The following is a 25,706-nucleotide window of genomic DNA, read 5'->3' as shown; positions in this document are numbered from 1 at the left end:
GCACTCCAGGCTCTAAGCATTCATCTGTATCCCGGGGAGCAGAACCCAGGATCTAAACAAAGAAAAGCTAAATCAATAGAACTCATGAATTTCCTCTAGGAACAGGACCCAACGTAGCAGAAAAGCAAGCAGAGAGGCTCCTATCTGTCGCTTTCTTTGAGTAGATATTTATGGGAAGGCTAAGGAATATTCTTTCAATTGCAGGTCAGCAAGCTACGGCCCGGGGGCCACATTCTGCCTACTGCCTTTTTGTTTTTGTACACCCTGTGAATCGAGAATATTTCTTACCTTTTTTAAAATAGTCGGGGGGAATTTTTTTTAAAAGATTATTTTATGACATCTGAAAACGAGATGAAATTCAGATTTGCATTCCATAAATAAAGTTTTATTGGAACCCAGCCACACCCGTTTGTTTGCATATTGTCTATGCCTGCTTTTGAGCTATGCTGGCAGAGCAGTTCAGACAGAGACCAGATAGCCCTCACAGCCTAAAATATGTACCATCTGGCTCTTTGCACAAGAAGTTTGCATACCTCAGAAGTAGGGGATGAAAGACTTGGCTTCCACTGTTATTTAAACTAAAGACTATAAAATGTATATGCACAGTTAAATAATTATAAAGCAAACACCTGCATTACCTAACACGCGGAACCAGACATAAAGCACGGTTGCTCAAGCAGCCCAGGAGTCCTCATGTGTCCTTCTCCCCCAACCTGAGGTGTCAGGGCATCGGTGATATTTCCCAGCTGTTTCTTTATTCTTCTACGCCCTAATTGTTCTAATTGATTTTTGCTTATTCTAAAGTGAGCATGAATAGAGTATCGGTGCACTTCCCTCCGTGTCTGCTCCCCTCGCTCCAGCTTGTGAGGCTCAGCTGAGTGACAGTGTGGCTGCGGTTGTGACATTTCCTTTGCTGAGTGGCATTCACCATGCCACTCGGGCCAGGCTCACTGTGCTGTCGGTGGACAGGTGGGTCGTTTCCAGCTTGGCGTTCCTGTGAGTAACACTGCTTACGAACGTCATGTATCTGAGTGGCTGTTGGGTTCAGATTTTCTCAGAGTGGTTGCATGATGTACCATTTTTCAACTCTCCTACTTAACACCGAACTGTCTTCCAAGAGGTTGGACCAAATCATATTCCTACTGGCGAAGGGCTTTAGGAAGCTGAGGAGCTCTTCCAGTCTGTTTCCATCTCCAGATCCTGAACCGTAGGGCAGTTGCTCTCTGATCCCAGGAGCCCGAAGAGGTATGCACAGGGTCGTTGATTCTTCTGCTTTGTATCTTCCCTTAAAATGACTCCAAGTCTTAAAAACAATGCTTTCTATGAATGCTCCTGGAGATGGGGCATCTTTGAGACTCCTGAGCTTGGCCAGGTGTGAGACTATCCGAGCTGTGGCTCCCACATACAGGCGTAGAGGGAGGAAGCTCAGCATAGCCAAAGGCTCAGGTGGCCTTCTAAAGACCGGATGGGGACATCAGGGATGGGGTCCCTTTTCTGCTCCTCTGGGAATCAGAGGACTGCGAAGATAGGGTACCAGCTCACGCGAAGCTGATGCATGTATCTTTCTCTGTAGGATTTTAGGAAAGAGAGGATGAACAAGCCCCTTCTGTGGCTGCCAGCATGCTGAAATCCCGGCACCTGGGGAACCAAGCCCTGGAGGCATTTCTAAAGCATGATGTAGATGTAGCACCACATTGAAGAGGCACAAATAAACACCAAGCCCTAGCACACATTTATCCAGTTTGTGAAGCGGATTAATAGAATAACCAATAAAACATGTATAAAAGCTTTAATTAAATCTGATGAAATAAAACTTCATGTTTTATTTATGGACACTCCCAACATGTAAAGGATTCGGGGAGACATTCATTTTTACTGCCATTTCGTCCTCATATCTATAATTAAATCCAGGCTACAGCTTTGGCCCAAAGCAATGCGGTGTTTTAAAGCTGGCCTTGGACCCTTCCCCCCTCCCATCTGCTTTTAATTATAATTACCGTCCCCAATACATAGGAGGCTGGCGGCAAAACAAAACAACAAACAAACAAAAACAGCGGTTGTCGCGGTTGTGTTTTCAAGTGACGTGCCGACGTGCCGAAGGAGGACTTGAGGCAGGAGGACGAATCCTCTAGTTCCAGTTTTATTCTGTACCAAGTGTACAATCCCTTCATTTTGCTTTTGACATAAAAAAAGGACTTCATGAAACAAGACAAAATAACTTATGATTATATGAAACATAACTGTGACAAATCACAAAACTATACATATTAATAGAAAAAAAGTGTACCTAATTCTTGAAAAGATTTATGACAATAAGCACCAGATGTGCCTCTAGAGTACAATCGGCCCCATATCCAGTAATGATATATGCAGTTCATTTCTCTACGTGAGTGTATATAACGATGTACAAGAGCCTGCGTGATTTATGGAAAACAGATTTCCACTTCTTTCCCCCAAAGTGCTTTATGTCAGCAACATTACACAGGATGCTTGGCTGTCTGTACAAAATAAATCTCTTCTTTTTTACACTCACCATTTCTCCATTGAGTTTTTTTTTTTTTTGCTTTGTCCATAGCAAACAAAAAAAGAAAAAGAAAAAGAAAAGAAAAGAAAGAAAGAAAAAGAAAAAAAAAACCCTGCAGAAATTCCACACCACCACCAAAAAAAAAAAAAAAGTGCCATTATGAAATGCTGCTATGAAAGGACATGGTTAAGAGTCAAATAGAACACCAAATAATTAAACTGAGCATTCATAGTCACTATCCCCAATACGTCAAGGCAACTGGAAAGTCCAGGTTTTCTGAGGGGAGAGCTGAACAGTCCCTGTTCAAAACGAGCTTGCTTTGCATGCTTGACCGCTGGTCATTTAAAAACAAATGAACAGAACCAACACTCTGTTATCAATGGAAACTATGCTGTGATCTCCTAAAGACTTTGCTTTCCATTTTAGAATCACCTATGTAATTTGGGGGAGACGAGGGCAAAGGAAGATACGTCACAGGACCAGCAAATATTTGAATAATATTCCAATGCTGATCAAAGGCAAAATTACAACTGACATCTTGATGCAGTGCCTTTGGGAGTTAAGATGATGCAGCAAGTGAAATGTCTCTAGGCATACCGATTTTTAAAAATATAATAGGATAATTGGCTTTGAGCTGCATGTGTTTTCACAAGCACCGTTTTTTGTTTGTTTGTTTTGTTTTGCTTTTTGTTTAGTTTTGTTGTTAAAGGGGAATGACAATCTCTATTTGGATGTTTAAGAGAATGACTACACAGTGAGACTTAAAAGGCCAGGAAATGGAAGAGAATGCTTTTTTTGACATTCTACTCTTATAAAATAATGCTGAAAGTAGACAAAAATCTTCTGTAATGTGAAAGTAAGCAAGGGATGGAATTTCAGGTCAGGAGAAGTCCTGGAGTCTACGGTCAGCTGGTATAGCCTGAAGGAACCTAGGTATGCCATGTACTAGGCCCTAATCGCCAGCCTGCAGCCATCAGGAGACGCTGAGGGACCTGCAAAGGCTGACCTTGAGCTCTTCTCCCTGCAAGTTCCCTCTGAAGGTGCACAGGTGCCCTGGGGGATAGATACGCCCTGAAACCCTGCTGAGGAAGTATGTGCTGCAGGTGCTGCTGCCACCTGGCCTCCCCTTGGATCCCTCCAGCCCCAGTGAGGCCAAGAGGGAGCCTGGTCATTGGGAGAGACCACCACGAGACAAGAGCCCAACTCACATGCGTCCCCTCTGAGCCAAAGGGAGAGATGACACCCATGATGTCCGAGTTCAGCTTCTTGCTTTGTCCTCCCTCCACATTTCTATTTTAAATGATGTACGTCCACAAAGCAGGGTTGGCCACATCAACTGCAATAAGAACCATGTATGTCTGTCTTCTGACCACACAACCAGGATAGATTTTGAGTTCTTTACAAAAGAATAAGGATTTAAGAACAGAGAGATGGTCTCTCTAAAGACAATGGGGTCTTCCTTCCTTTCCAGAGCAACAGAGGACACATTAGAGATGCCAGTGGCTATGCCAGTGTTAGCATGCATGTTTCCTTGCTTAGGCCAAGTAATACAACCCATGAAGTCTGTAAGGACGGTGGCATTTTGCACATGACCCGAGAGCTTGCTTGTCAAGGAAGCCTGATGTGCCTCCTTTTTTAAGGCACAGAAGATTTTTATAAAGTGGATAATTCAAATCTTTTGTAGACCAGGACATCTGCATGATAACTTTCCTGAAAACATAGCCCACTAACAGGAGAAACTGGATCAACCAAGTGCTCTGTAAAAATGGAACATACACCCAGGTCTTTATTCCTCTCATTCTACTGAATGTTGGAGCAGATACCGGAATCAAGGAAGAACAATTCTGATTTTGGAACCAGACTGGAAGGACTTGTGTGTCAGGATACAAACCGTCACAGGACACCAAGTCTGACAATTGTCCTGTTGAAGCCTGTAATTATTTCAGTTCGATAAATAGTATTGTTTCACTTTTGCTCAGGAAACTTTAAATAAAAACACAGAAGAAAGAAACTTGGACATGAAATTGTACCAGAATGTCAGAATTGACTGAATCTTTGGGGTTTGCCCAATTTTTATAGCCTATGCCCTGGGACACAGGATTAAAAAAATATCTTTGTAAAAGTGTCATTAAAAATAACTTGATAGAAAATGCACTTGATACAAAATGGCCAAGTGCTCAGGCTTTTACACCAGAGCTTTACCCACCTCTGGTGTGCCATCCCTCTCCTTCCCAAGAGTCCGTAGGATGTGGTCAGTGGTGGGCATGTCTGAGCCACATCTGAGAAGGTGAGAAAAGTGCAGAAAGAGAGAGGGGAGAGACAGATGAGCAGACACCCTGAAGGACCGGAGCAGAGGCTGTGCAAAGTAACTGGACCTCAGGTGTCTGTGGTATGGTTTCCCAAAACAACCCGGGCCCGTGACTCAGTGTGTCACATTCTGTCTCCTGCACTTCTCAGGTGGTGCACCACTGTGCAGGCAATGGGGAGCCAGCCAAATCACCTTTCTAATACAATTTTCAAGGTGGAACACTGAGCAATCAACCCAGGAGGGTTCCTGCTGCATTGTGTGTGTGTGTGTGTTGTACACACCCACCCCATTTCCCCAAAGTAGCCCTTGCTAACTGCAAAACTAACACTCCCAGGGCGGGGGTCAGGCTAGAACTTCAGCTGTGGCAGAATGTACACAGTTGGGGGGATTCAAATAATAATGTTTTCCACCCAAAGAACAAACCTTTAAATATTATTATTTTTTTTTCTTTTAAAGTAGATGTAAGTCACAAGTCTTTAAAATCCAAAAACAAAGTAGGGAGCTGGAATATAAAACCTTATTTTGCCATCGGAGAAACACGGAGAAGCAGCTGGTTAGCATGAGGAGCGCTAAGAGAAGAGGGAAAGCCAGGGAGTTTGGAAGCATTGAGAGCACAGGAGGCTTTGGATGCGGGTTTCCCTGGTTGTGCCCAGCCTGGGCAAGGCAGCTCGTGATGCCTCTGCTAACTGGGCCGTCCTTTCCTCTTTGGGGTTTTCAGCAAAGGTCATCCCTAGAGCATATTTTCCTATGTGCATCACTTCATTGTTGTCCTCTGAAGGTTGACAGCCAGGAAGTAGCAGGTATCCAGTAGAGTGAGACTCTGAATTCCCTTTGAAAAGATAGTACTGCTGGTTATCTGGACCAGCAAACCCAGAGAGAAGATGGAGCGACTGCAAGCACTCCTGCAGGGCCTGCTCTGGCCACCCGGTCCTCCCTTCCAAAGACATGGTGACCCGGCAGGTGCCATTGCTTTGGTAGACATCTTTCTCCACACAGCCCAGGAGAGTATGAAAATAAAGGGCAGCAAGCAACCAAAAGGTTCTGGATGTGCAGTCGAAGCAGGGGAAGCTTTTAGCCTTCAGTATAGACGGAGGAGAGCTGGCTGGGGCAGCGGTCCACTGCGCTGATCTGCAAGAACGTGGAGTCTTCTGGCCCAGTGCGAAGAGACTCCCCAAAGAGGCTGGATGAACCCGAAGGTAAATCATACACTGGAAGAGAAAGAAAAACACGAAGTTAGTAACTCCAGCCATGCCACAGCGCAGGTGTGCAGCACAGGATCGCAGTTCTGTGATGCTGCCAGGAGGCCGCCACGCTGGCCTATGCCCTTTAGCAGGTCTCTGTCCTTATGGAACTTAGTGGGGGAGGAGGAAAGTGGAGGCAGTGGAGCTGAAAGGTGTCTCAGTACAACATGTGGGCTTAAAAGAAAAATGTTCTAGAGGAAGAGTGAGGGTAGCCTCAAAAAAGGAGGTGACAGCAAAGTTGAATCATCACACAGAATGGGATTTTTAGAGATGGAGAAGAAGGGAAAGAATATTCCAGAAGGAGGAAAGAGAAAAGGCAGGTTCTTATAGATGGAGAAGTAGGAGAAGAATATTCTAGAAGGAGGAAAGAGAGTAAAGAGGGGGAGGGCATGCTGGGCTAAAGGGTGTCTACAAAGGTCAGGAGAAAAGTGGGTGGGAAAATATGACCAGGCCCAAGTCACTGGGGCTGGGATGCCATGCTGAAGATGGCTGTTCATTCTGTATGCAACAGAAACTCTTGAAGGTATTTGAGCAGGAAGTTGGTATGTTTCGTGCATCGTGTTTGGAAGGCAGTGCTCAGGGCAGTATGGAGGGCAGAATGGTAGAGAGGAGCTGGCTCAGCGGGACCTATTTTCTGAAAGTCTTGCCACAGTCTGGGAGAAAGATGATGGCACCATAAATATGTGGTGGAGGGGAGGCTGGAGAAGGCTAGAGAGGAAGGCGAGGATGCTAGCTCTCAGGGGTGATTCACCAGGATCTGGAGTGGCCAGGTGCTGGGTCAATGCTGGTCCAGGCCAGCCCCAGGCAGCCCACCTGGACTCTCCGGCCATTCCAGTTTCCAAGTCAAAGCCACACACCTGTGATGCCGGAGTGAGTGGAGAAGGCTCTGTGGAAAACATCAAAACCAGCCTGGCCCACGGAGGTGGGGACCAGGCAGTCCTCGAAGGAAGGCACGGCGCTGCAGGAGCTGCTGGGCGGCATGGTTCTCTGGGAGTCGGAGTAATGCGGCGGGCAGAATGTCTGCAGCTGGCCATAAAATCCTGAAATACAAGCATGGCATTGAGCTGCTTCCAGGCACAAGACCTTTCCAACCCACCTGGAACCGAACCCAGCCTGGATCCACAGGATGGAATGCCATCACTCTTCGGAGCACCCCCAAAATCTTCCAGGAGAGCTTTGGGAGTGGACTACTGGGCTGGAGCTCTTCAACTGTAGAGAGATTTCAAGGCTTGTTGGCTTATAACTGTGTGTGTGTGTGTGTGTGTGTGTGTGTGTGTGTGTGTGTGTTACTGGAAATGGAACCCAGAAGCTTTATACCTCTGGGGTATATTCCAGACGTATTTTATAATTTTTATTTGTTTGGAAACAGGGTCTCACTGTTACTGAGAGCCTCACTAAGTAGCTGCGGCTGGCTTCGAAACCATGCAATCCTCCTGTCTCAGCCTCCCAAATACTGGGATTGCAAGCGTGAGCCACCACGCCCGGCTGGCTTATAACATTTTTAGTTTTTGCACTAGTACTCAAAGTCAAAGGACTTCTTGGACTCTCTAAAGAGTCCTGGATATTGAAGGCCTGACCTCCAGGGAACATTTCTACCCCAGGCCCTCCCACCAACTTCTGAATGTGACTTGCTAACTTTCTTTATCCTGTGTTTTATTGTTTTCACATTTGCAAAAACATGCAGAATACTTTAAATAAGTCTTAGTTGAAATAAAAAAATAAAACATTCCCAACACAGATTTACTTATCTTTCTAACAAATAAATTCATACTTATCTTTTTTATTTAAAATAGGTGCCCAATATGCTATTGTTGGATGTACTACTATTACCATTGTTGATCTTTATAATAAATAAGAAAACTGAAAGTGTATAACATAATATATATGAGCTTTCTTAATTCTCAAAAATAACCATGAACTTCTTGATAATCTTATTTCATCTACTGGCTTCAATTTTTTCCTCATGCATGAACTTTTCCTTGGTGTCCTATGTGGTTGTTTCTTATGATCCTCCGCGCTGTTCATATTTCCTTACCTTTCCTTTCTTTCTCCTGGATTCATAATAAATTTAAATTATTAGATTATATTCTTAGAATGAAATATACTTTTAAAAATGTAATAATGAAAGCTTAATTCCACACTTCAATGGAGGGAGCTGTAGCTCTGGTGATTTCTAATGCTACATTTCACTGTGTCTATTTTCTCAACTGTAAAATATGAATGTCATTGTCTACTTTAGAGTGCTACCATGAAGACTGAGTGAATCATTGGATAAGGAAGGCCATCGATAATTTTTAAAGTGCTTTAGAAATGCCAGTTATTGATATCCTTAACCTATTTTGATGGAAAAAGCAAGGAGATTAAAGTGCTCCAGGATCCCATTCATAAACACTACATCACAGAAAACCAATTCATGGACTTTGGAGCAGTAGTCTTGGTCTTTCATCTACCAGATCTGTCTCCTTAAGACTGGAAGGCTTTATGCCTGATTAAAGAAATCTGAGCCATCTCTAAACAGGTAGGGGTGGTATATTTGGGTTCTCCTTAGTTCCCCTCAAGTAAAACCAGGGTACACTGATCCATTCAGCCTAGTGTGCTCATAATTCTTTTTGTTTCTCATTAGAACCTTCAAGGCAGCCTGCATAAATGTTCAGGTCACACTAGGCTGGCAGGTCTTTTCCATGGCTGCTATGAACATTACCAAAAGATACATGTTTAACTGCTCATAAAGGCACAGAAGCTCATGATCTGAGCCAGAGATCAAATGCAGATTTATGCACAGGGTACACTCATAGTAGAAACAAAATAATAATATCCTTTATAAGCAGATAATTGTACATTTTATATAGAATCAACAGGAAAAATCCATCTAAGGCTTGGGGGGATGATTAAATGCTTCTAAGTAATACAGACTATGAAAATACCTAAGGAAATTCCAAGACAAGGAAGGAAAAGAATGAAAAGCTACTAACTACTCTCTTCTTGATTCCTAAAGGATTTTGCATTTCAGTAACATGCAAAGGACTCAAATATTCATAAAACTTATCAACCTTAAAACTATCAAAGAAATTAAAATAAAAATAACAGTAAGTCTTATATTCTACCTATCACATTAGCAAAGATTTCTAAAAATAATCCTTAATGCTGAGGTGTGAATAGCAAAGAAAGTACTTCTATATAGTGTTGCAGACATTGCAAGAAAGTATATTCTTTCTTACAATTCTTTTGGAAAACAATTTGACAACCTGTATTTGAACTACTTCTGAGGAGATATCTTGAAAGTATAGTCTGAAGAACATCAGAAGTCCTGAATATAGAGATAGCCACCACATTGCTAATGATCCTAATAGAAAAGAGAAAAAGAGAGCCACAAGGGTCAACCTAAGAGAATGGTTACGCAAAGAGCAGTACACTGGGATGGGAGCATCACATAGCCATTAAAACAAAATTTATAGGGAGTATTTAACAACATAGAAAAGTCATTATAAGGTTCATTACAAGGTTTATAAAAGAAAGCAAGATACAGTATTTGCTATAAAGACTAGGCTCGGTCACGTGGAGTTCATTGTATAGGATAAAAATGACACCACATCTATAGCTGTCTTTGGATTTTTATTTTTTTGCCTTTCTTCTTTTTAGAAGTTTTCTTTTTCTCTTGTGGTACTGGGGTTCCTGGAAACCCTTCTATCTCCGGGCTACACTCCTAGACCTACTTTATATTTTATTTGGAAACAGGGTCTTACTAAGTTGCTGAGAACCTCACTAAGTAGTTGAGGCTGGCTTTGAACCTGCGCGATCCTCCTGTCTCTGCCTCCGAAGCGCGGGGATTACAAGCGTGCGCCACCACGCCCGGCTGACTTTTTAGAATTGTAATAGTGGTGAGCAAGTACTCTGGAGTCAGGTTTACTGAGTTCAAATCCTACTTTACTGCATGCTAACTGTGGTCTTCATAAATTATTTATCCTTTTGGTGTTTCCATTTCCTAATTCTTAAAATGAGATGAATTAAAGTACCTACACCTCACTGAGTTATTTTGAAGATTCAGTCAGTTGATGTTTACATACTATGTAATTTGATATCTTATTTATGCAATTGATACTTATATATTTTAATGGTAAATAATATGTTTGCCAAATAAGTGAAACAAAATATAAAGTTATTTTACAGTGATAACGTAGTTTTCAAAAATAGGACATGCTGAGGTCTCTCTGGTAGCCAGACATCATTGGAAACACCTCATAGGTAATGCTGTGGTTTTGCTTTACTCATAAGACTATTTATTAGGTCTGTTGAAAGGAACTACAAGAGAGTTAACAAAAAGTATGCAAATATGAAAGACCTTTAATATTAATTATTGGTATATCCCACAGCATTATTACACTCAGCATTATTTCTTAGTGTAATAGGAATGAATATGATTTGAACTCATTCTGTCCTCAACAGAAGACTAGGCAGATCCTCTATCCTAAAAAGAATGATCGTAAAGTCTACTGATCGTAAAGTTTTTACGATTGTAATCATCATAAAGAAACTAGACCTTAGATGGAATTTCAAGGTTGTCATCAGTGTGTCCATAATTTAAGTGAGAATAAATAAAGCCCAAAGGATAGAAGTGTGGGGTTGATGGAACAACTAGATTAAGCCTTAGTTTTGTAAGATAAATTTTTAGCTTCAGGAAGAAGGAAGATTTAGAACATTGGCTTTAGAAGGAACCAAGGTGATCTTGATGGGTTGAAGGAATCCACACATGTAAAATTACTTAAATAAAAATGTATTGGTTTTTAAATAAAAAGTGAGACAAATTTTACTAAGGAAAATTAAATTTTCAAAAAGGAAGTCAAGTAAGTCTTTGAACAATAACCAAATTATTAGAATGGACACAGCAGAAGGCATGTTGGCCATCCCGTGGAATTAAGATATCATGCTGGGTGTGGCAGTACACACAACCTGTAATCCCAATACTTGGCAGGCTGACACAGGAGGACTGCAGGTTCAAGGTCAGCCTTAGCAACTTATCCAGGCTCTCAGCAACTCAGCAAAACCCTGTTTCAAAGTAAAAAATAAAATAGGCCTGAGAATGTAGCTCAAAGTTAGAATGCCCTGGGTTCAATTCCCAGTGCAAAAAAAAAAAAAAATCATTATTATATTTTTAAAAGCATATTATACTCCAAGGAAACAAAATATTCTGGAACATGCTTGGCTCTTTGGAGACCTGAGCTGTGTACCTCTGGCACATAGTTTCTAAATTCTGCACTAATGATAGATACCCTGATTTCTGAATTTGTCCGAGAGAGGTCCCAAAACAGTAACAAATTAGAGTAGCTTAATGAAACTAGAAATTGGAGCTATGTGGTTTGGGTCATTCCTTGGACTGATCTTGACTTTGGGTACCTGGTGGTCAGGCATGTACAAACATAGATAACCATTAGGCTGAAGGCACTTTCGAAACTTATCACCGTTGCCGGGCATGGTGGTGCACGCTTGTAATCCCCGCGTTTGGGAGGCGGAGACAGGAGGATCACGCAGGTTCGTAGTCAGCCTCGCTGGCTTAAGAAACCCTGTTTCCAATTTTATTTTATTTTATTTTTTTGGTGGTACTGGGGTTCCTGGAAGCCCTTCTATCTCCGGGCTACACTCCCAGACCTATTTTTACATTTTTTTATTTGGAAACAGGGTCTCCTAAGCCAGCGCGCGCGGCTGGCTTCGAACCTGCGCAATCCTCCTGTCTCTGCCTCCCAAGCACGGGGATTACAAGCGTGCGCTACCACGCCTGGTGACCCTGTTTCCAAATTTTAAAAAAGTATAAATTAGGTCTGGGAGTGTAGCCCAGAGGTAGAAGGGCTTCCAGGAACGCCAGTATCACCAAAAAAAAAAAAAAAAAAAAAAGAAAGAAAGAAAAAGAATTATCACTGTTGGTCTTTTACAATGTAATGTCACCTCACTGAGCAAAATAGACAACGGTTGTTAAACCTCTACACTGGCCCTGTTCAAAATCATCACCCATAAATTCCATGGTAGCACTCCTTGGTGTGATATTACCTTCCAATAAGACAACACATTTTTCACTAAACTCCCAAACTCCCATGACTTCCCTGATAGGGACATTAATCATTCAGGGACAATGATAGAGACATTCACTGGCCTTTTGTGAAAACTAATTCATTTTCCCTTTCCTATCTTCTCTCCTATTTCTTTTCTTTTCTTTTTTTTTTTTGAGGATTTAAAGAAGTTTATTAGAAGGATAGAAATACAGAAAATAGAAATACAGCCCCATGCCAAAATGGTATGGGGGGGGGCTCGAAATGAATACACCCTATCTTCTCTCCTATTTCTGAGAGACAGTAAAAAGCCACATGGCTCCAAACTTTATTTGGGTGCTCTGATGTGTATAAGTTTAAGGGGTTTGTGAAGTGGTAAAATATACCCGATGCTGTTCTGAGATCCATTATTCTGGGCTCCATCTCCCAGTTATTATATACATTCTATTTTATAATTTCTTCTATATGTATATATCTGGCCACTTATGAATGATGGAAATAAAGATAATTTTCCACTTTTTCTCTATACTAGTTTGGATCTGAGTGAGGAGAGAAAAGCAGATTATGAAGTCCCTGCCTTTGGGTGTCTTGGCTATTAAAACCCAAATGGCCCCATAGTATGTTTTATCACTTTAACAGCCAACTCAAGAAGAGAAAATCTTCCTTATTGAATCCCTCCAAGTAGCCAGTTAACACTGATGCTAAATACTCTGGTGTGGTTGCTCAAATCAGAGTTTTACCATACTTTCTTCCCAGCACTATTTCCATAAAACACTTGACATTTAAAAAACATTCCATTAGGATCTTGCCACACACACACACACAAACCTAGAGAAGGCCTAACTAATTTTCTGATGAATGGCTCCTGTATCCCAGTGTTGGGTTTCATGCAGCAAATTTGGAAAGAACACGACTTCTCGGACCCAAAGCAAAATGAGGCGAGATGTTAACACATTTCATGAGCATAAAACCTTGGAGTGATGGCAAGGTCAGCCAATCTGTCAGTCAGTGAGCCATTGACAACAGTTACCAAGTGTCGGTGAGGGTACTATTGGAGAGGCCAAATAAATAGAGGATAATACCTTGTCCTTGAGGACTGATAATATAGTTGTAGCAAGAAAACATGTACTTATTAATAGCATAAAAATGCACACATAAATGTAGGTTGGCAATACATGTTAGCTGTCACACTTAAGTTACAAAAACACCCCTCTGCCACTTTAGAAGTTATTTTACTTCCAAGAATAGAAGAGGAGAGAAATTTGCAAAGAAACTCATTCTCCCTAAACTGCAGCTTCTGAAGGCCAAGGAGAATTATTCTTCCTATTCTCAAATTTGAGTTATTTTTTGTCTTTCTATAAACAAACTTGCTTTTCTAATTATAAAAAGACTTGGGACTAATTATAACAACTAGAAAATGTAGACTAGTATAAAGAAAAAGTGTAAAATTATTTCTATTTCCATCATTCAGAAATGGCCAGATATATATACACATAAAAGTAAAATTATATATATACCTAAATATAAAATTGAATGTATATGATAGTATCTTTGTACTCTGTTTTCTCCCCTAATATTACCTATGAGTTTCTTCCATATCACTGCAATTCACTCTTTAAAAGCATTTTTCCTTATCTTGTCACATAGGACTGCTTATGTCTGTGTTCGTGATCACTCTTGCTGCTAATGATGATAAAACGACCCCATGGCCGGGCGTGGTGGCGCACACTTATAATCCCCGCGCTTGGGAGGCGGAGACAGGAGGATCGCGCAGGTTCGAAGCCAGCATGCTGGCTTAAGAGACCCTGTTTCCAAAAATAAAAATATAAAATAGGTCTGGGAGTGTAGCCTGGAGGCAGAAGGGTTTCCAGGAATCCCAGTACCACCAAAAATAACCCAAACAAACAAACAAACAAACAAACAAACCCCATAAAGCTGGGAATGAATTTTCTTCCCAAGTGGAAGAGGAAGTTGTAGGAGCAAGGAACTACATCTGAACTGATTATGATAGCAGAAAGGTGATCTCTAGCGCAACACGGCCCAATGCGACTTTCCTCCATGACAGAAATTATCTTTCTCTGCACAGTCCGATACAGTAGCTACATGTGCTCACCAAGCACTTTAAATATGGCTAGTGTGACTGAAGAACTGACTTTTACATTTTACTCGATTTTAATTAATTCAAATTTAAATAGCTACACATGGCTCCCGGCTACTGTCTGAGACAGCATAACTCTAGAGCAATCTGGATTCCCAGGTTTGACAGACCATGTTTCAGGAATGTTTCTGATTAAATTCCTGAAAGAAAAACACATGATCCAATAAAAGCTTATAAATAAAGGCCAGATAAATGACTTTTTAGATTCTTGACTTTTAAGATTGGAAGTACACTAGACTATTACATCTATCTATTCTTTGCAAAGTTACCACTTCAATTTTTGTGAAAAGAACTTAAGTATATCAAGAAATAATGGTTGGTCCACTCTCAACCCTTAAGCAGTTGAGTATTGTTTCAGGTTTAACTGGCCAAGACATTCCAACCACTGGGGAGGGGTCACATTCCTTTCTAGAAGCAGCAGATGAAGGAAATGTGTCACCCACTTTCTCTACTCTAGATTTTTGGGCCTAACTCACCATGTGCACTAGGGATGATGATGATGTCACCGATAGGAATCCATTTTTGGTGCCATTTGATGACGCAGTGAAGTATCCACACTAAAGGAGCTACTCAACTATGTGTACTCATGGATGGAGATCTCTACCACCAGTCTGTGCTTTGTGAAGGTGCTAAGTCGTGATTTATCTTTTGTAAGTTTGCTTATGCCTCAGATGGCTTGGCAAACCATAACTCTTGTTCTCTATTATGGTGATGCTGGGGAGCCACCTCTGAACTCTGGCTTAAGTGCTCAGGAAAAGTGCTAGATGGACAGCACTCAGAATGCGACTGGCCCTTGCCTGCAGGAGACTTGGCCGGCACCATGGTGACAGCTCATAGGTGTAGAGAGCCCATGTGTGGCAGCAGGAGCCCCTCAGAGATATCAGGAATATCCCCCAGAACAACTTCCCCACCAGGGTGCGGCCTCATTGGCTTGGCAGGATCATCTTTGAGACTCCTTGGAAGCAGTGCTGAGAGAAACCTAAGCCCTTGGTATCTATAGAGGGAAAATCCCTTCAACTCCTGTCTCAGTGTAGGAACCAAGAAAAGCACTGCAAATATCAAGCATCGACTCTTTCTTGAACTTTTCAGAAGAAATGCTGACTGCTATATGTACTTGCTGTTACTGTTGTATTTATGTAAGGTGGGTGTGTCTACTGAAAAGACAACCACAAAGATGAAAGGATTAAATGAGATCATCCAATGTAAAGGGCTGAGCATGTGTCCAGCCCAGCTTACATATTTACATATTATAATATTATTCTTTTATAATTCTTCTGATAACACATGCATTTCAATTTCTAGGATTGCATCCACCTGACCATTATTCACCAAGCATTTGCTCAAGCGCTGGGGAGACAGTAATGAATAATACACTCCATGTCTTCTTGGAGCTTACATTTTAGTCCAAGGGGGGAAAACACATAAATGAGAAATCAAATAGTATAATACTATAGTACATATGACAATATAAAGAAAAATTTCTTTAAGGGATTTATAGAGATCCAGTTCTTTTCTCCATAATGCATTAAAGATAGAAAGAATGAAAAGCAACACAGACATTTTTACTGGGTGCGTATGACGGCAGTATCATGGAGAAGCCACTGCATAGCTCTGCAGAAGATCAGCCCTGTCAGAGAGATCTCCCTGTGTGTGGTACCAAACAGCTCATGCTGGGTAGGGGAGCAAGCAGATATCAGTGGCAGAGGTGGCGTTGTGGTTCTTGGTGGTATGGTTTTTGCAAGCCAAGTGGAAGGAAGAATGTATATTTATGAGCTTTGTGACTCTAATTTTTTTTCTGCAGAGACTATAATTTTGTGGGTTACTTTAGGAAGTGTAGTTTTGGCCTTAGTCATATGATTTCCCCATATGTAGGGACATGGATGAGCCCAAGTGATGAATGGGTGGGGCCAAATTCGCGCTCTGGAGGCGGGGACATAGGAAGGAGATGCTTGGCGCTAGTCTCTTCAGCTCCCTACTTCTCTAATGCTCTGTGGCACTGTGGGGATTCCTCTTCTCTTTGGAGATCTTTTCTCTGATCAAATATATCTTATAATTTAAGTCTAGAGAAAGAAAAAAATGTTCTATCAGCCGGGCGAGGTGGCTTACGTTTGTAATCCTAGTACTTGGGAGGCTGAGACAGGAGGATTGCAAGTTCACAGCCAGCCTCAGCCACTTAGTGAGGCCTTCTGCAACTTAGTGAAACCCTTTTTCCAAATAAAGAATAAAAAATCGGGCTGGAAACATAGCTCAGAGGTTGAATACCTCCGGGTTCCATCCCCAGTACTACATACACATACAAAAGTGTTATAAGGAAACCCTATACTTTCCATGAATATGTGCTGTGAGTGACTCTAAAAAATGCTCTAAAATTAAAGTCTATTTTTAAGAAACAGTGTATGTATGCCTTTATACCATGTATGTCTGTATTACATGCTTTCCTCATAACAGTATATATCCCATGAATGCAGGGACCTTGTCCAGTCTGTTTTTTAAAATCATATCCATAGTGCTCAAAATGACACCTTCCATGTAACAAGCACTTGATAAACACTCATGCACTGAATGAATGAATGAATGAATGAATGAATGAATTTAATGACAAGAAACCTTGGTTTCTTTACCTATAAGAAAGATGCCTTTATTGGTGTTTTTCTTCTCTCCATAAATCAGCCTACTTAAAAGAGACCTGCATCCTTCAACTCTCTTTGCAGGATAATGGATCATCTCTGGCCAACCTACACATTCCGCAGTTTCCTTAGTTTCACTCAGCATTGGGATGTGGAGTTAGATGTCATAGAAGAGGAGGGTTTGCTAAACCCTGGGATCCTGCTTCCTGGAAAGTTAAAGGGGTTGGAAAAAAACAGAGGACAAGGGCAAAAGCAAGGGTGGAAAGGCTCTTGCACAACTCTGGACGTGGGAGGTTTGCTTGGGTTGAATAAATCCTTCCCAGAGATTTGAATCCTCCCTACTGTGTTATAGCTTAGAATCACTAATCACAGATTATAAATTACTTTCCTCAAGCACATTACAATAGTTTCTGAAAATACAAATATTGATAAAAAAGGAAAAGGACCAAGAAGAAAGGCAGTACATACCCTCACACTCCTTGGCCCCTCCTTTCTTCTCTAACTTTGGCTGCTTGTGTATTCCCTTACTTTCTGATGGCTCTTCCCTTGCATCCTTTGAATACTATCTATACTCCATGACAGGAGATACTGATGCAAAGACCTGGGAAACACAGACAGGTATCTCGAAAAGCCTGTAAAGGCAACCTAAACATAGTCTTTAAGGTTAGATCTTATTCCCTGAATCTATATAGTCAGACTGCTCAGAGAAAGGCCCAGGAATTCAGATGCCTACTACACACATAAAACCTAAATACTAGCACTCCTAAAAGATTCCTTTTAAGGTAGCCTTCTGACATTTCTTTCATGGAAGTAGGTAATTCAGACAAAGATTCCCATTTTACAGAAAAAGAGTTGGAAACAGAACTGTTTATGACCTTGCCTTTATAACCAATAATTTGCTTATGTAATACCATGCAAATGAAAGTAGAAATCTCATCCTACCATTTATTTTTTTAAATTTTTTAAATTTATTTTTATTGGTGCATTGTAATCATATATCACATTGGAGTACAAGACTTGAGAGGATATACAAGCACACATCATCCAATTAGCCCTCATCCAGCCCCCATCCCATCCCCTCCCCCTCCCTTGATCCCATGCTTCTTTGGTGATTAACTTTGATACATTTGTTTATGTACCTCCTGCGTTTTAAAGAGGCTCCATCCTCCCCTATTCCATACCCTCTGATTGGTCACCTTAATTGCTTCACTATAGGGCCCTTTCTATAGCTCAACCTCTTCCTGTTGCCCCTTTCCTCCTAGTTATTGCTAATTAGGGGAAGCATCTGGTTTTTATTTTCTGTGATATTTCTCTGTGCATGCCGTGTTGCAAGTACTGATCCCACTCTTGATGGACCCAGTAGTGGCCTGGCTACCTGGTGGACTGATCCAGACATTGCTGGCTCAAGCAGCGGCCTTGCCTCATGGGAGGCCCCGATTCTGGTCTCACTGGCCCCGACACCGGCCTGACCCCTCAGCTGGCTCCGATCCCAGCCTCGGTGGCCCCAGCACTGGCCTAGCCTCAAGGCAGGCTCCGATCCCGGCCTTGGAGGCCTCAGTAGTGGCCTTGCCTCATGGCAAGCTCCGATGCCAGCCTTGCTGGCCCCAGCACCGGCCTAACCCCTCGGCAGGCTCCGATCCTGGATTCGAAGGCCCCAGCACCAGCCTTGCCTCACGGCAGGCTCCGATGCCAGCCGCTGGCCCCGGCATCGGCCTAACCCCTTGGCAGGCTCTGATCCCGGCCTCAGAGCCCCAGTAACGACCTTGCCTCTCAGCAGGCTCTAATACTGGCCGTTGGCCCCGGCATCAGCCTAACCCTTGGCAGGCTCCGATCCCGGCCTCGGAGGCCCTGGCACCGGCCTTGCCTCGTGGCAGGCTCCAATGCTGGCCACTGGTCCCGGCATTGGCCTAACCCCTTGGCAGGTTCTGATCCCGGCCTCGGAGGCCCCAGTACCAGCCTTGCCCCATGGCAGGCTCCGATGCTGGCCGCTGGCCCCGGCATCGGCCTAACCCCTTGGCAGGCTCTGATCCCGGCCTCGGAGACCCCAGTAGCAGCCTTTCCTCATGGCCGGCTCTGATGCTGGCCATTGGCCCTGGCACCGGCCTAACCCCTTGGCAGGCTCTTATCCCAGCCTTGGAGGCCCCAGCACCGGCCTTGCCTCACGGCATCATCCTACCATTTAAAATTCTTCCAATATCCGTATATGTGGTAGTATTGCTGGATCTAACCTTTATCTTCGCATAAGTAGGCTGCAGAAATAAAACACGATCACATAACTGTCATACTATATCCAGAGCTTTCTTATTAGCAATTCCCTTGCATTGACATTTTTGTGGAATCCTTTTAGAAAGTGTTATACCAGCCACTCAGAATTCTGTCCTATGAAAGGAAAAGATGTGGTATCTATTTGCTAGGAGATAGGCATTGTTCAGGTATTTTACACAGACATCTTCAATTTTAGAACTTTTTTTTTGTACTGGTTGAACCCAGGGGCATTCTATCTCTAAGCTACACCACCAGTTCAATTTTAAATTTTTGTTTTGAAACAGGATCTCAGTAGGTTATTGAGCATCTCACTACTCGCTGAAGCTGTTCTCAAACCGGTGATCCTTCTGTCTCAACTTTCCAAGTACCAAGATTAAGGAGATGTGCCGCCATACTCAGCTAGAACAACTTTTTAGCTAAGTAGTTGTTATGGCTTTTAGGTCTGGAACATCTCCCAAAGGCTTTTGTGTCGAAGTCATGGTTGCCAATGCTCCCAAGGTTCAGAAGTGGGACTTTTAGGCAATGATTGGATCTTGAGGGCTTTGATTCTATCAGTGGACCAACCCATTGGGAGCTGGGTAGACTGCTGGGAAGTGGGGTGTAATTGGAGGAAGTATATTACTGGCTGTGTGCTCTGGAACCTAGCCCCTTCCTTTCTCTTTCTCTATGCTTCCTGGCTTACATGAGCTGAGCAGGTCCCCCTTGCACACTCTACTGCCATGATGTTCTGTCTAACCCCAGTCCCAAAGAAACCAGCTCATGGACTCAGACCTCTGAAAGGATGAGCCCAAATAAACATTTCCTCCTCTAAGTTGCTCCTGTCAAGTGTTTTGGTCACAGTGATAAAGCTGACTCACACAGGAGCACTGTCCTTTGTTTCTGGACAAAGAAACCAAGAAGTTAAAATAATGTATCCAAATCCTCACAGTTACCACATTTCAGAACTAGGATTCTGTCTGTTGATACAGTTCATGAAGATAACTGGGGCTATAGCTCAGGGACCAAATGGATTTGAACAATATCTTGTTATTTTTGTTGAGATTCCCGTGTTGTCATATTACAGACAAAGTTACTTGGCTGGGCCTGTAGTTTAGAAAGTACATTATTATTAGAGGAAAAAAGTACTGAATTACTTAGCAAAAATGATCAAATCACCTAATCACTGAAACATGCTAGAAACCCTCAAAAGTAGAAACAGACATTTCAGGATGTTCTTATGGCCATTTTTCTGATTTATCCACTCTTATTTCCATCCATTGTAAGAACAAGTTAGATCTCAGCCGGATTTCCAGATGACTCTTTTTCTTTATAAGCCTTGTTTTCTTTGCAAATAATACCTATTTTATAAGATTATAGAAAATCTGTATGGTCATATTTATAAAAACATTTAGCATGTGGCTGGGCATCTCAGTAGGCCAGCAGTCAACAGTAGCAATTCTATTATAATGATTTAAGCTCAGAAGGTTTAGAGGTTCTGAGTAGCATATAAGCAGTCCTTAAGCAATTTTCTCACATAACCTATTACCCTTAAGTGTAAAGCGATGCTGCACTTAATGGTGAAATTGCCTCAGATTGTTGTCATTTTTGCCTTTCCTCCTCCCCTTGGCCATAGACATCAACCAGGTCTTCATCTGATCTAGAGTGCCACTAAGCCTCCTTCCCAGGAGAGGTACAGAAACTGACTGTTCATTTTAACAATCTGAAGCCTATAAGTGGGGAAGCTACAGGAACAGCTCACAGACTATGTAAGGAAGACAGATTTTTCTTTGGGCTGAGAACTGAACCAGCTTGCAAAGTGCTGAAGCTATTTACGACTGACATTTAAGCAACTACTCTACTAAGAAAGAGGAAAATAATGGAAATAATAATACCCTTACAACCCCACCAGGGCCGGGGGTGGTGGCATATGCTTGTAATCCCTATACTTGGGAGGCAGAGACAGGAGGATCGCTCAGGTTTGAAGCCAGCTGTGCTGCCTTAAGAGACCCTGTCTCCAAATAAAAATGTATAAAATAGGTCTGGGAGTGTAGCCCGGAGGTATAAGTGTTTCCAGGAACCCCAGTACCACCAAAAAAAAAAAAAAAAAACAAAAAACAAAACAAAATCCATCAGGGCAAATTCCTACTGAAGGGAACCCATGACAGTGATTCAAAAGCTGACCACTGGAGCAACTGCCTGGTCCCTTGCCCTTGGACAATGGGTTGCAGCTTGAGGGTTCCTAATTTAAAAAGCTCCCCTCCCCACTTCCACAACCTGGGGGCATTTACATCTGCACCTCCTGCTGCCAGCGTGGAGGCCACAATGAGATGTGCACTGGACACTCTGGGTGGTCTTTCCACCAGTGGCCCACTCAGTGGCACCTGGTCTGCAGCAAGCTGGCGACTGCATTGATCACTGTGAGCCATATTCTGGCCCTTAGCCTCCTCTACTTGTTTCCAGGCATGGGGCAGGGAAGGGGAGAGGGCTGGCTATTGATATCTACAAAGGGTTCACATAAGGGGATGGGAGCGGGAAGAACATGTTACCGAAAGGGACAATAAGGAAATCAGAAAAAGCAGTGGGAAGGAAGGCATTTGTAAAACACTCTTGGTTAAGAGATGTAATCAATTTTCCTTTAACTACCCCCCAAACCACCCCAAACCCTAGTGCGTGGTGGCCTATGGCTTCCAAATTCTCAAAATGATAAGCTGCCAAAGTAAACTAATTACAATGTGTGTTAGTAATTGCCATGTGTGGATATATACAGTTATAGTAAAATGGTTCAGTGAATCCTGATGGTGAGAATGTACGTATTTGGAAATTATGTAAAATAGAGACTTTCAGAACCCAGAAGACCCGCAGAGTCTGAGACAGATGTGAAAGCTAGCTCTGCTATTTACTGGCTGTGTGGCTTAAGGAAACTATGCTCTCTCTAAACCTATACAAGGAGGATGATAATGTCACATGGTAGCAGAATCCTCAAATCAAGAAGGGAAAGAAGCATAGAAACCATGAAAGTGATTCAGTGCCCAGGTGCCCAGGAGCTGCTGTCCATACTCCCCCACTGCAGGCTGCTACCCAAATACTCAAATCCCTGGTACCCGCAAGGCCAGAAGTGAAGGATGGAGGATTCAGATGCCCTGCATCTGATAGCATTTTGAAGATAGCACTTTGCCCACTAGTCAAAGTTCGTTATAGTGAGGTAGGAATTTTTCCATGAATGACCACTTGTTATTGGTGTAAGTGCCCCTACTAGGTAGTTGCAAGGAATAAATGAAATATTAAGTTAATAATAATAATAATAATAATAATAATAATAATAATATCATCTTGCCAATGCTGAAACCCATTGAAAACTTTAGCTCCCACACTCTCATTATAAGCCCAGTGTTACTTATCACCGATTTTCTCTTGAGTATAAGATAAATTTGCCATGGTTGCATCAGGCTCTTTCCCATAAAGCCCACTAGCCATCTTTTGACTTAGGAGTACCAGTACCTAAAGCAGAACAGGGGAAGAAGAGCAAAGAATAAAAGTTTAATTCTACCTGCCCTTGTCTTTCCATGAGGGCCATCCTGGTTCTCCATAACTTTTACCTGGATCTGCATTTGTAGGACTTCCTCAGAAGGGACAAGGAGAAAGAAGCTGCAAAGTATTTACATCCTGGTCATAGGCAAATCTTACTTCTCTTGGATTACCACTGATCAGGGAACCAACTGTGGTTTCCTAGAACCATTTAACTTCAACACTTGAGATCTAGAGATTCTTAAGGAGGATGCTCCCAACATCAGCTCTGCCAGGGCAGGTTTATTAAACTTGCACATTCCTGGAGCTAAGAACAGTTCAGTGAATCTAGAGGAAGGGCCTCGAAAGGCTTGTGTTTGAAGAGCTTTTTTCTTTCTTTCTTTCTTTCTTTCTTTCTTTCTTTCTTTCTTTCTTTCTTAGCACTGGGGATGGGACTCAGGGACCTTTTACCTCTGAGCTAGATCTTCAGACCTATTTTACATTTTATTTCTAAACTGGTTCTCACTAAGTTGCAGAGGGCCTCACTAAGCTGCTGAGGCTGGCTTCGAATCTGTAATCCTCCTGTATCAGCCTCCCAAGTACTGGGATTATAAGTATGAGCCACCATACCCGGCTGAAAAGGTATTTCTTATACTAAGGCCTAAGAGGCCCCAAGAACATTATGAGATGATTCACAAACATGAAAAAGTTTCAAATAAAATACCAGTGGAAAAAAACTGAAGGGCTCTGACTCCATTTGAATGGGGAAGGAGAGCTCTTCCGGACGGCATCTCTTCCCCATGGGCTGGCCTCTGGCCCCTTCTGCTACACCTGGGGGCTCTTGAGGATAGAGTGAAGATAACTGTTTTGAAGTGATCTAGAATTCCACTCTCAGCAGATCTGGGTCAAGATGACTTGCCCAGCTCCCTCCCTGGTGCCTTTCTCTTACTTGCAAGTTCCCATCAAGGTGAAGTCACATGGTCTCATTTGAATGAATCAGATTTGTGGTCTCACTGTTGACCCCATACTGGTCTTCTGGCCTAGATTTTTGTTATCTAGCTACAATCAAATTCCCACGTTATATCCACTCTGTTAACTTATTGCTTCTCTAAATCCAAGTCTGTGATCACAAAATTTTCTAGCACTAGAATCTAAGAGGGAGAACCCTGTGATTGTTGTCAATGATCCTTGGTTATTTCTCCCCCTGAACCTCTGCCTCCTAACTAAATCTCTACTGCATACTGGTGGGCCTCCCCCAAACCTACTATCTAGACCATGACATTGGGATTAAATCTTGGCTCAAGGTAAAAGAGTATAGACATCTACCTTTGTGAGTTTGGATTGGAGAGTAGATATCCTATTTGTGAAACCTGACAAATATACCTGGATCTCAGGATCCTTATCATCTTCTTCTGTCTGGTCACCAGGAAACTTGCCATTTTAATCTTGCCAGACATTGTGACACTCACTACTTGTCTGGACAACTCTATTTATGATCTTACATCTCTGTCCCACCCCTCCCGCTAAACACATCCCACTGCTACCTGGGAACACTACTCTGATGAGTGCATCTGGTCTACGCAGTCTTTCCTTCCCTGCTTAATCTCATTCTACCACATACCAAACTCCTGAATTTTAAGCATGTACCAGGCATCCAAAAATGTGTCAAGTGCTACATAAAACAAATAGATGACATGATTTCATGAACTGTGAAGAATATTCTCTGACTGTTAAGTTCAGAATCATGCATCACAGATGCCCTTTAGATAAATATATGCTCAGGACAGGCCAGACATTTGTGTGTGTTCTCCATTGATGTACCTTTAGCAGCCAGAAAGTGGTACAGAGCAGGAAGTGGATATTGGAGAAGGAATAAATAGCTGAATGAGTAATACCACAGCTGGTGACTTTGGTGAACATACTCAGGGTGAAAAGAATCACAAGTGAGTTCAAGAATTCTGAAATATGAACCTTATATATAACAGTTAATCTGAGTTTGAGAAAACAACGTGACTTCCCTTTCCATCACTCAATTTTTTTTTTTTTAAGTAGAAGGACAGAAACTAAGGCGCTGGAAATACAATAGGCCCTGTTGAGGTAACCTGGAGTGCTTTGTTGCTCTGCGTCACTCCTTTCTTCTGGATCTGGAGACAGAAAGAGAGGGTGGGGGGAAAAATTGTACAACAAAGCTCACCGACAGGACGTGTTGAACTTTTTCAGGATATCATTCCAGCATCAAAGCACGTACTCAACTACTCTGAATTTCATCTCTAAGTGGGGTTAACAATGTATTTCATTCTCTCTTCACAAGATGATAACAAGGATTAAGGTATCCATCCCACAAATACTTTACTGAGTGCCAGGAACTGACACTTTATAGTTGCCAGGAACTGACAAAAATCATGTTTTTAAGAGTCACTTATAAAACATATTATAATGTAAATTTAGGTGCTGATACTGACCTCATCGATGTTCATAAAAATGCTACATCAGCCCAGAGCCACAAACACAAAAGACATCGGATAATTACTTGACTAATTCAGATTCCATGAATCAGTTTGCCATAATGACAAGGAAATTTAAGAACTTGCTTTGGGATGTGTGATATGAGGTTGGGTCTGGTAAAGGAATGTAAGAAGGAGGGGTTGGTGGTTACACTTAAATGATTTAGAAAAATGCCTAAATGTTTTGACTTCAACAGACTTGCATCTTATACAGTCTAGTTCTCAAAGACCTTGCAAAAGAATTAAATGGAGGGTTTAGTCAGAAGAGTCTGGTTAGAGAGGGAGAATTCCTGTAATCAGATGGAACACTGGCAGTCTTAAATAAGCCAACGAGAAATTCTAAGGAAACTGGGATTGTTTTGCAACTGGGTGCTGAACAGAGATGATCTGAATGGGGACAGATCAAGTGACTTCTGGTGCTTCAGCATTTTTTGTTTTCTGTTTTATTAACATAGTGCCCTCACTACCAGTAAGTAACCAGATGTTCCTGATGTGTGGTTTTTCAGTTTTCCCTTTTATTTAAGGACGTTCCACCCTTAGCTCTTCACATTTTATTTT

General features: G+C 42.2%; 1 protein-coding gene across 1 annotated transcript in view; it reads right to left on the bottom strand.

The window, feature by feature from the left end:
* Window positions 1-5,903: 5,903 nt before the first annotated feature.
* GLIS3 (GLIS family zinc finger 3) overlaps window positions 5,904-25,706 on the bottom strand; it is a gene marked incomplete at both ends in the record, with an annotated part of 470,092 nt that continues 450,289 nt past the window's right edge. Inside the window, 2 exons of the mRNA XM_080708663.1 lie at window positions 5,904-6,040; window positions 6,931-7,113. Of these exons, the coding sequence (XP_080564789.1) occupies window positions 5,904-6,040; window positions 6,931-7,113 (320 nt within the window). The remainder of the gene's footprint in view (window positions 6,041-6,930; window positions 7,114-25,706) is intronic.

This window comes from Muscardinus avellanarius (assembly GCF_963383645.1).
Source record: "Muscardinus avellanarius genome assembly, chromosome: 13".
NCBI classification, from domain to species: Eukaryota; Metazoa; Chordata; class Mammalia; order Rodentia; family Gliridae; genus Muscardinus; species Muscardinus avellanarius.
The sequence above is the reverse complement of the archived record's forward strand: the minus strand, read 5'-3'. Positions and strand labels throughout refer to the sequence as shown.